Source organism: Salmo salar, chromosome ssa01, assembly GCF_905237065.1.
Source record: "Salmo salar chromosome ssa01, Ssal_v3.1, whole genome shotgun sequence".
Classification (NCBI taxonomy): Eukaryota; Metazoa; Chordata; class Actinopteri; order Salmoniformes; family Salmonidae; genus Salmo; species Salmo salar.
This window is the reverse complement of record NC_059442.1, coordinates 42,248,138-42,259,433: the sequence shown is the minus strand read 5'-3', so window position 1 is coordinate 42,259,433 and position 11,296 is coordinate 42,248,138. Positions and strand designations below refer to the sequence as shown.

At 40.7% G+C, this 11,296-nt stretch overlaps 1 protein-coding gene across 1 annotated transcript; it reads left to right on the top strand.

The window, feature by feature from the left end:
* The first annotated feature begins 5,029 nt into the window (after window positions 1-5,029).
* Window positions 5,030-7,914, top strand: LOC123726744 (tuberoinfundibular peptide of 39 residues-like). The gene is made up of 3 exons (XM_045694627.1): window positions 5,030-5,463; window positions 6,589-6,725; window positions 7,139-7,914. The coding sequence occupies exons 2-3, from the start codon at window positions 6,610-6,612 to the stop codon at window positions 7,509-7,511; spliced, it is 489 nt and encodes a 162-aa protein (XP_045550583.1). The 5' UTR covers window positions 5,030-5,463; window positions 6,589-6,609; the 3' UTR covers window positions 7,512-7,914.
* The last annotated feature ends 3,382 nt before the right edge of the window (window positions 7,915-11,296 follow it).

Genomic DNA, 11,296 nt, shown 5'->3' with positions numbered 1-11,296 from the left:
GCCACTCTGTAATCTTCTCGAAGTGTCTTTATGTTGTTCTCCATTTGGAAATGTATATTTGAATTTGATTGGATGAAGCTAACAACAGTAAGAAGACAGCACAGAGAAGCTTACAGTGAATAGATCATGGGCGATAAAAAGAGGAAGAAAAAGAGAGACAAATGAGGTTGAGGTTAAGGCTATGGAGGCGTCATAAGAGTGTGTGTTGAAACGAGGTGAGTCAAACACATCTCACTTCCTTATCCTTCTTCTTTCCCTTTTCCTCTTCTCTCTTTTTCAGGACTACATTTTTCGTGCCAGGCCCTTAGTTACTTCTGTAACAATGACACTATCTTAGCCCTGCTCTGCTTGACACAATGACATTGTAAGGACATTTTAGAATAGTGTGACCCCAGCATGTCCTTGTAAGGTGGCCTCTCGTTTACTACTTACACCTCATCACGTTGCTTCTCTTGGCCTCCCTCGCTCTCCCTATATCTCGCAATCTTACACATTCCACATCTCTTTCTGTCAAGATCTCCCCCTTGCTCGCCCACACTTTTTTAGTTCTGCCCACACATTTTCTATAAGATTGAGGACAGGGATTTGTGATGGCCACTCCAATACCTTGACTTTGTTGTCCTTAAGCCATTTTGCCACAACTTTGGAAGTATGCCTGGGATCATTGTCCATTTGGAAGACCCATTTGCGACCAAGCTTTAACTTCCTGAATGATGTCTTGAGATGTTGCTTCAATATATCCACATACATTTCCTACCTCATGATGCCATCTATTTTGTGACGTGCACCAGTCCCTCCTGCAGCAAGCACCCCCACAACATGATGCTGCCACTCCCATGCTTCACGGTTGGGATGGTGTTCTTCGGCTTGCAAGCCTCCCCCTTTTTCCTCCAAACATAACGATGGTCATTATGGCCAAACAGTTCAATTTTTTTTTTCATCAGACCAGAGGATATTTCTCCAAAAAGTACAATCTTTGTCCCCATGTGCAGTTGCAAACCGTAGTCTGGCTTTTTTATGGCGGTTTTGGAGCAGTGGCTTCTTCCTTGCTCAGCAGTCTTTCAGGTTATGTCGATATAGGACTAGTTTTACTATGGATATAGATACTTTTGTACCCGTTTCCTCCAGCATCTTCACAAGGTCCTTTCCTGTTCTGGGATTGATTTGCACTTTTGGCACCAAAATACGTTCATCTCTAAGAGACAGAGCGGTATGACGGCTGTGTGGTCCCATGGTGTTTATACATGTGTACTATTGTTTGTACAGATGAACGTGGTACCTTCAGGCGTTTGGAAATTTCTCCTAAGGATGAACCAGACTTGTGGAGGTCTACAATTTTTTTCAGAGGTCTTGGCTGATTTCTTTTGATTTTCCCATGATGTCAAGCAAAGAGGCACTGGGTTTGAAAGAAAGCCTTGAAATACATCCACAGGTACACCTCCAATTGACTCAAATTATGTTAATTAGCCTATCAGAAGCTTCAAAAGCCATGACATCATTTTCTGGAATTTTCCAAGCTGTTTAAAGGCACAGTCAACATAGTGTATGTAAACTTCTGACCCACAGGAATTGTGATACAGTGAATTATAAGTGAAACCATCTGTCTGTAAACAATTGTTGGGAAAATTACTTGTGTCATGCACAAAGTAGATGTCCTAACTGACTTGCCAAAACTATAGTTTGTTAACAAGAAATTTGTTGGTTTTGTGGTTGAAATTTGTGGTTGAAAAACGAGTTTTAATGACTCCAACCTAAGTGTATGTAAACTTCCGACTTCAACTGTAAATATACAAAACATTTAAATAATATACTTCAAATACGAGATGTATTTTTCGAGTATATAATATTTTACACTTCAACACACTTTTTAAAAGTTAAAAGTGTACTTTATATTAATTGTTTTTTTCAGTCTTTTAGAAACATGTACTTGTCTAGTTAAATAGAATAAAATATTAAAATACTATATGTTCACTATCATTAAACTTAAACACACTCATTAAAACTGTTCTTCAATTTCAATCGCTTTATTTGTAATTTAGTATTCATTCAAAATACACTTGGAGTTGGACGAAGCATTGTTTTTTTTCATGAAACTCAGCTTTGCAGTGATCATGTAAACTATAAGTGTACAGTGCCTTGCAAAAGTATTCATACCCCTTGTATTTCTTCAAATTTTATTGTGTTAAAAAGTGGGAATAAATTGATTTAATTGTCATTTGTTGTCAACAATGAACACAACATACTCTGAACACAAAATACTCTGTAATGTCAAAGGGCAGAGCCCCACCTGTTTTCAGACCCACATTTTTAGCAAAGAATTTCAAACAACATTTTTTTTTTTTTGGGGGGTTGCTGCCTGTTTTGCATGTTATTTTGGCATTAATACGTGTCACATATCAGTTTGCAAACAATGTAAAAAAAAAGATATATCATTGAGTTAATAAAGCCGCATATAAACATGGTCTCTTTTTTTGTTTCTTGCCCCTGTATATTCACTAAATCTCTGAGACTTGAACCATCTGCCTCAAGTGTCTGCATCTGGGTTTCATCCTGAGTCATGATAGGAATGTTACCATGAGTCCATTGGTGATTGTAAAACAGACTTCAATGGCTGTGATGGGAGAAAACCGAGGAGTGACAGTAACATTATATATATTTTATATTTTGGTTATTTAATTTCTATCAATTAAAAAAAAAAAGTACAAATCTTCCACTTTGACATTATTTTGTGTAGATTGTTGACAAAAAATTACAATTAAATACATTTTAATCCCAATCCCAATAAATCCAAGAGGTATGAATACTAAAGTATACTTTCAAAAAATAATATTTAACTTAAATGTCCACAAAATATATTTAAAGTATACTTTCATGCATGTGCACAAACATGTGCATATTCCCAGCATCCTTTTCTGCAGTATTCAAATGTTTTGGTCATTTTCAAACTGAATAATGTTGTACTTTTAATTACACATTGTGTCAGGAATCCCGCTTCCTGAGTCTGTTTCTGCCTGAGATGACTGTTTTTGTTTGAGTGTTGCGTTAGGTTCCTGAACGCACCTGTCTGGTTGCCAGGCAACGAGGTTAGGCGGGAAATCTATTTATTACCCGCACCTGCATCTCATCAACCTTCTGCACACCTGGTCCTGATCATCACCTCTTCTTAAACCCTGAGCTGACATCCATTCCCTGCTGGATCGTTAGCAACGAACAGTATGTTGTGCCAGCGTCTCAGCCTCATGTTTCCTGAGCTAGTTTTGTTGTTTTGTGCTTGTTACTGGTTACTCACTCCCGTTTACTCTGTCTACAGTCATTCTCCCGGAACATTCAACTCCCTTGCCTGGCCGTCGGTGGATACAGTGACTTCATTGGATCAACCCATTTACTCTCAACTCACCTCCGCTGCCGCTCCGTCTCCTGGATCACTCAAATTACACATCAAGACTACCAATAAATACTCACCTTCATTTTACTCACCTTGTCCTGGTCTGCTTCTGGGTTCTGTCGTAGCAAATCTTGACACATTGCACATTATACATTACCGTAATGTGAACAACTAAAGTGTTAGATGCAAATTGTGCACAGTTCTCAAAAGCGTTACTTGTAAATTGCTGCTCCAGCCACAACTGCTTTGTAAAGAACATGTTAACATTGGCTCAGAAGATGTCTTGGTCAATCAAGGTAACGTTTACATGGCTAATTAAAATAGCTAATGTGGTTCATGAGTAAAAGTATACTTGTAAAAGTATACTTGAAAAACATTTATAAATAAGTACACTTTTTTATAAAGAAAATACAGGAATTCTAACTCGAATACCATTTTAGTATATTTCTAATTATGAGAACCATACACCAAATGTATTTAAGGTGTATTCAAAGTCCATTTGTTTTGCTCTTTATCTAATATAATAAGAATATACTTGGGTACAAAAAGTGTCCCACTATAGATCATTTTAAATGTATTTAATATACTTAAAAGCTAATAAAATACAAATAAAATTGACATTAAATGTATTTAAATTGTTCCAATTTAGATAATTTGTAATACACTTAATATATGTTAATTAAGTATGAGTTAAGCAAATGAAAAAAAGTTCCCCGCTTGTGTATCTCTGTCTCTCTCCCTCTGTGTTTTTCTTTTCCCATCTCGCCTACTTCCCCTCTTTGTCTTTCTTTCCACCTCTCCTTCCTTCCGCTCTGTCCATAATGAGCGTCAGGTAAGGAGGTGTATATATACTTCTGACAAACAGCTCCTTCCATGCTGCCCATTATTTTTAAATGACTACCTAATGAAGTTCCACCTGGGTAACGAGACCAGGTGTATGAAAATGCATTTTGATCGTCTCACAAAGAGGAGCACGTCCAGTTCTTTGGCCATCAATCAGACCGGTTGTGCTTCTATGACTAAGGTGTTAATTGATGTTGAAATATAGGTATGGGTATAAGTGTAGGTGTTGAAACGGTACATTTTGAATGAGGCTTTTTCTGGACATATTTATTAATTTGATTGGCCAATATATAGCTAAAGAAACCATTTACAAAGTGAAGTGTAAATGGTACGTCATAGTTGTCGCATACAGAAGACCGCATTTTTTGTGTGCATGTTTTCTGTTGTGTGTATGTGTTTGTTTGCTGAGCGTGATGTGTCGTATTTGACATGTGTCTAAAGGGACTCTTCAATTTTAACGAGACCAATGCATTGCTTCTCCCTGCTTCCCCGTATTCCAAGGTGTGCGTAGGCAGTAGACAGAATTAATGCTACAAACACCACTCAAGTATTCTGTATTCTGGGTTCCCTTTGAGTCAAGCCCTTAGCCCCTATGTTGTCCACCTGATATTCCACCACGGGGAATGAGGACTTCCGGGGTTATGGACTCAACATGTGTGCTGCTATTAGATTAAAACACTTTTTACATTTCCCAAGACATCATTATGTTCTGTAGGGTACAAGCTAGGCTTCCTCTCTCTCTCTCTCTCTCTCTCTCTCTTCCTCTGATTCCTCCTGTCTCTATATTAAGAATCGTACCAAACAGGCCATCCATCCAGCGGTGTTGTTTATGATGTTTCAGGTCTGTTTTAAAGGAGACAATGAGATGTGGCCTTTCATCTCATACCATCTACCATCCCTACCCTCCCTACATCATCCCTACCCCCTGTCAGAAGCAGGAGTATATAAGCATACCCCTGGGCACACACACTCACACTTGAGAGTACTTAATCTCTCCACCATACACACACACACACACACACACACACAGTAAGAGCGGTTCACCTGTGGTACATTACCTGAGTCTGAGCTGGAGCCCAGGGGCAGGAGACTCAGGTCACCACTGGAGGAACTTCCAAACATTCCTCAACACACTGTATGACAGAAGAGCTAACCAGCCTGAAGTCAGAAAAAAGCTGAAGACTTAGGTTCCTGACCACAACGTACTGGAGACAAGGCGCTGCTCATCAACAAAAGTAAGTGAAACATTTATGACATTCTTGGGACATCCTTTAATTGAATTCATTTATGAAATATGTTAATTTCAGAATTTGTAAAGCTCAGAAATGTATAATATGTTTTTTACAATAAGGTGAGTTCTAGACCTTTCTGAAACTATGCAACATGACCAGTTATTGTTTATGGCCATCTAATGAAAAATTATTACGTTCGGGTATGTCAATTTAGGCGGAAATCTACATTTTGCCCTGTCATTCAAGTTAATGTTATTTTTTTTGCTTTTATTAAAAAAATCTATGTATATTTATTGTATTCTAGTTAATATGATGAATTTAATCTGCTCCCTGGTGTCTTTGGGATTGCTTATGTTTTAAGACGGAAGAAAAGCAACAAAGAAAAGTCACACAAAAACAACAGCAGAAGAAATAGAGAAGGCCTAGTAGAAATACTATTGGCAGCAATTTAGCACTTATTTCTTAGCATAGCAAATCAAATAAAATCCAATTGTATTGGTCACGTACACATGCTTAGCAGATGTTAATGCGAGTGTAGCGAGATGCTTGTGCTTCTAGTTCCGACAATGTAGCAATATCTAACAAGTAATGTAACAATTCCACAACAACTACCCACAAATCTAAGTAAAGGGATGGAATAAGAATTTGTACATATAAATATATGGATGGGCAATGACCGACCGGCATAGACGAGATGCAATAGATGGTATAAAACACAGTACATCTGGGATGAGTAGGTAACACGTGTATTTATTCACAGTTCATGTGGATTTCTGAATTGTGTGACGTGAGTGTTGACTCATTATGCGGCACCAGTACGTTAATGAGGGTTCTCTAGAATTCTGTGAGAATTCCATTGTTTTATAATTCAGTGAGAATATGTAGTGTACTGATAGTGTATCTGCATTATATATTTTTTCCTTGATTGCTAGACAGTTGAGATTTGAGAAGGTACTGAGTATATAGCTAGTAAAGTAGGAGCTTAAAGTGTGTGAGCTTCTTATTTTTTCCACTGAATATAAATGTGAAAGTTATTTCAAAGAGTGAGTGACTATGAATGTACTGTTTGGTAAAATTAGAAAAAACTAATATGTGCTATTCTGATTGGTGGGTTGTGTTGCCGGTCAGGCCAGTCGTGTGGGTTTAAGGATGGTTGGTTTGGCTCCTCCCCCTGCCTCACGCTCCGCCCTCCTGCTGTTCACCCTTATGGCCATGACCCTGGTGACCTCCAGCTACCCTCAGCCACGCCTCCGACCCATACAGAGGTATGACCTGATATACTGGATATAATGACGAAACGCTTGTGTCCCCTATCCTCTGTCCTCTCCATGTCTCCTTTCCCAAATGTCAGAGGGAAGCGTGGAGAGGATTTGAGGACAGAACTCGTTTCGTTCTGACATTTTGAAAAGGAGGCGAGGTGAGGACCGTGGAAACAGGACCAATTTTGACATTCGCCTGGGCAGCTTTCTCCCCCTTCTCCCCAAAAGTGTGCACTCCTTCATCCGAATCTACCGTTTTGCTGATGTATTTTGAGACTGAGACACAATGTTACGGAGATCAATCTTTCTATGGTAGTGAGCACTATTATTCTTATATGGTAGTTCTATCCATAGAAATGTTTTTATTGTTCCTAATGAGATCTATTGTTCTATCATCCTGTTCTACTCTTTGCTTCCAGAGGCTCCTCTCCAAGTGATCCAGGAGACTCCAACAAGAGGGAGGAGTGGGAGGTGCTCTACCCTTCCATCTCGCTCCGTGATTGGAGCATGCAGATGATGTCAGCCCCATACTTTGGTGAGGCCAAGAGCAAAGCAGAGCTCCTGGGGGAGCAGTGGCTCCCAGTGGTGGGCCAGTGGCAGATGGACGAGGATATGGCCAAGGGCTGGCTGGGCGACTGGGCTCCGCAGGGCTCCAACAATGAGGAGAAGAGGAACATCGTGGTGGCGGATGATGCAGCGTTCAGAGAGAAGAGTAAGCTGCTCACAGCTATGGAGAGACAGAAGTGGCTTAACTCCTACATGCAGAAACTGTTGGTCGTCAATTCCCAGTAATAAGATGACTGCTAAGCCTACATATAAATAACGGAACGTGGTTTAAAGAAAATGTTAATAACATACCCTGATTAAAAAAATAAATAATAACCTACTAATTACAATTTGAAAACAATTACTCAGAATTTAAAAGTCAATAAAGATTTTTATCAGACCTTTTGTGTGACGTTTCATGAAGAATTAACTCTGAATATAAAGCGTCATTTGACACATGATTTACATACCTATGCTTATATGATTGCTTTGATCCAGTTGAGTTATTGATTGACGTAATAAATGCATTGAGATACTCCCACTAAGATGGCGCCGTTGGGAGGTGCTGTTGTACAGCTGAGGGTCTGCCATAGGACTCTTTATACATTGTTAATATTAATGCGTGTGAAATAAAGCAAATAAGTGATAATGTCTTGTATTAATATGGTTGTTTTTCCTCTATGTTCAAATGTTCTAGTTGATTTTTGTCAAACAGTCATTTTCAAATTTTTTAGCTTACACTCCAAACTGATGCCCTCTGGTGGAAGGTATCATGTACAGCAGAGTTAGGGTAAATTGAAAGCAATTGTTATTTCAGTTTACTTCGGGAATATTGCCTTTAAAAAGCGTATTGCCGACAGCGCTCTACAAAGCGCCTCAAATGTAATCTCGGCCTGAATTTAAATGGATTTCACCCCAAACCTGATAAACAGTATAGCGATGGCATCATTCACACCGACGGAGAGAAAGAGACAGACTTCAAACGAGAGGTAGTCAAATCTGCAGGGTGATAAAGGAAGGTGGTGGTGTGTATGTGTACATGTGTACATGTGTGTGTGTGTGTGTGTCTTAGGGGGCACAGACCCTTAGCCAAGACCTTGGACTGCAGATGACGATCAATTCCCCCAACACCCTGAGTTATGATGTGTTTAAAATTGAATATTTTAATAAACTTATGGCTGAGAAAATAAATGGGGCCACAGCTAAATACACCAGCCTGACCCCATTACTTACGGCGAGTGGGCCATTAATTTGATGATGTGACAGACCTGTGATTTATTAGTTAATCTTTTCTCTTTTTCTCTCTCTCTCTCTCTCTCTCTCTCTCTGTCTGTCTGTCTGTCTGTCTGCCTGTCTGTCTCTGTCTTTCTCTCTATCTGTCTCTCTCTATCCCCCTCTTTCTCCCTCTCTCTCTAAATATCTGTCCCTTGGCTGGGCATTGTCTCTCTCTCTTCTTCCTATCTCTCTCTCATCCTCTCTCTCTCAGCTGGCCTCTTTCTCTTTCTCTCACTCCCCCCGCTTTCTCTCAGCTGGCCTCTCTCTTTCTTCCTCTCTCTCTTTCTCTACCGCTTTCTCTCTCACCCCATAATGTTTATAATCATGTTTTACATGTGCTCCTGACAATAGAGGCAGACTTGTGGCTTGGGTAAGCTATAATGAGCAGAGAGATATCCTTCAACGATGATGAGCCATGTATGTCTATGTGTGTACATGTGTATGTGGGTTTGTTTGTACACTATATACTCAAAAGTATGTGGACACCCTTTCAAATTTGTGGATTCGGCTATTTCAGCCACATCCATTGCTGACAGGTGTATAAAATCGAGCACACCGCCATGCAATCTCCATAAACAAACATTGGCAGTAGAATGGCCTAACTGAAGAGCTCAGTTACTTCAACGTGGCACCGTCATAGCATGCCACCTTTCCAACAAGTCAGTTCGTCAAATTTCTGCCCTGCTAGAGCTGCCCCGGTCAACTGAAAGTGCTGTTATTGTGAGTGGAAAAGTCTAGGAGCAACAACAGCTCAGCCACAAAGTAGTAGGCCACACAAGCTCACAGAACAGGACCACCGAGTGCTGAAGCGCATAGCATGTAAAAATTGTCTGTCCTCGGTTGCAACACTCACTACTGAGTTCCAAACTACCTCTGGAAGCAACATCAGCACAATAATTGTTTGTCGGGAGCTTCATGAAATGGGTTTCTATGGCCAAGCAGCCACACACAAGCCTAAGATCACCATGTGCAATGCCAAACATTGGCCGCCATTGGACTGGAGCAGTGGAAACGCATTCTCTGGAGTGATGAATCACGCTTCACCATCTAGCAGTCCGACGGTCTAATCTGGATTTGGCATATGCCAGGAGAACGCTACCTGCCCCAATGCATAGTGCCAACTGTAATGTTTGGTGGAGGAGGAAAAATGGTCTGGGGCTGTTTTTCATGGTTCGGGCTAGGCCCCTTAATTTCAGTGAAGGGAAATCTTAATTCTACAGCATACAATGACATTCTAGAATATTCTGCGCTTCCAACTTTGAAGCAACAGTTTGGGGAAGGCCCTTTCCTGTTTCAGCATGACAATGCTCCCGTGCACAAAGGGAGGTCCATACAGAAATGGTTTGTCAACATTGGTGTGGAAGAATTTGCCTGGCCTGCACAGAGCCTTGACCTCAACCCTATCGAACACCTTTGGAATGAATTGGAACGTCGACTGCGAGCCAAGCCAAATCGCTCAACATCAGTGCCCGACCTCACTAATGCTCTTGTGGCTGAATGGAAGCAAATCTCCGCAGCAATATTCCAACATCTAGTGGAAAGCCTTGCCAGAAGAGTGGAGGCTGTTATAGCAGCAAAGTGGGGACCAACTCCATATTAATGCCCATGATTTTGGAATGAGATGTTTGACGAGCAGGTGTCCACATACTTCTGGTCATGTAGTGTATGTGTGTGTGAGTGTGTGCATGAGCGTGCGCATGTGTGTACGTTTATGTGTGTGCGGGGCTTTTACTTTAAAACATCACACTCGGACCTCCTGTATTGCCTCCTTATTGTCAAGGGGGAAGTAGCCACAGTATCAGAATCAGCTAGTGACCTAGAGACGCGGCCTGTGCTCTGCTGTGATGTGATGGATGAGCAGACACAGGCTCACAGAGACTATTATTTATCACCGGATCCAGCGGCACTACCTGGCAGACCCACCCAATCAGCAGACGCTAAATTGCTTTCTGCATCCCACTGATTCTCCTCAACTGATATGCTGCTTCTCTATCATACTCTATCGTTTCTTCTATGTCCTCTCTTATTGCAGTCATTTGTTCTCGCTCTACTGTATAGCGAGCGCTGGTTGTCCATTTCATACTCCTGGGCCACAGCAACCAAAGAGTCATTTACTGTACTAAGTATGAGTTGAGAATCTTATTGGGTATGGTACTGTATAGCCTGGGTCCTATAGCCTACACAGATGATGCAGTGAACAGTACGGGAGCCAGTGGGTAAATGCATGTGTCTATACTATAGAAGTAAATACCACAGGCAGGGGTAGAGTGATATTAGTGGTCCCCATAAAATTCAAATTTAGAGCTAGTCAGTCATGCATACTGGTAATATTACGTGTTGCTATGTTGTCATCCATCACAGATAGCAGATGCACAGTAATTCCCGGGCCAAGCCACTGGAAATATTCTGTTTTCCTTGATCAGAATGACAAGTAAACACTGCGTGTACTGTATCTCTCAACTAAACACATATTTGGTATTGTGAGCGTTGTTTGTGAGCCAGGCCTTTCATGTTTTATGCAACAGATTATGCATGTTTCCTGCGAAAGAGAGAGCATATGAATATTATAGGAGATCGTTTTTCATGGTAGTCTTTTAGGTATGGTTTATATGATGCGTGTATCACACACAAACAAAACACACGCCGTGCACGCCAACACACACACCCACCCACACATAGTACACACAAGTATACCGCTAAATAGACACAGACTCAGACACATTGAGAAACTATAGGTCCTGTGAACCTTCTTTATT

What these genes read in the sequence shown, in the direction of transcription:
- LOC123726744 (XM_045694627.1), top strand. Translation starts at nt 6,610, where the DNA reads ATGGTTGGTTTGGCTCCTCCCCCTGCCTCACGCTCCGCCCTCCTGCTG. An exon ending in CGCCTCCGACCCATACAGAG is followed by an intron (nt 6,726 to 7,138) that starts GTATGACCTGAT and finishes CTTTGCTTCCAG; the next exon opens with AGGCTCCTCTCCAAGTGATC.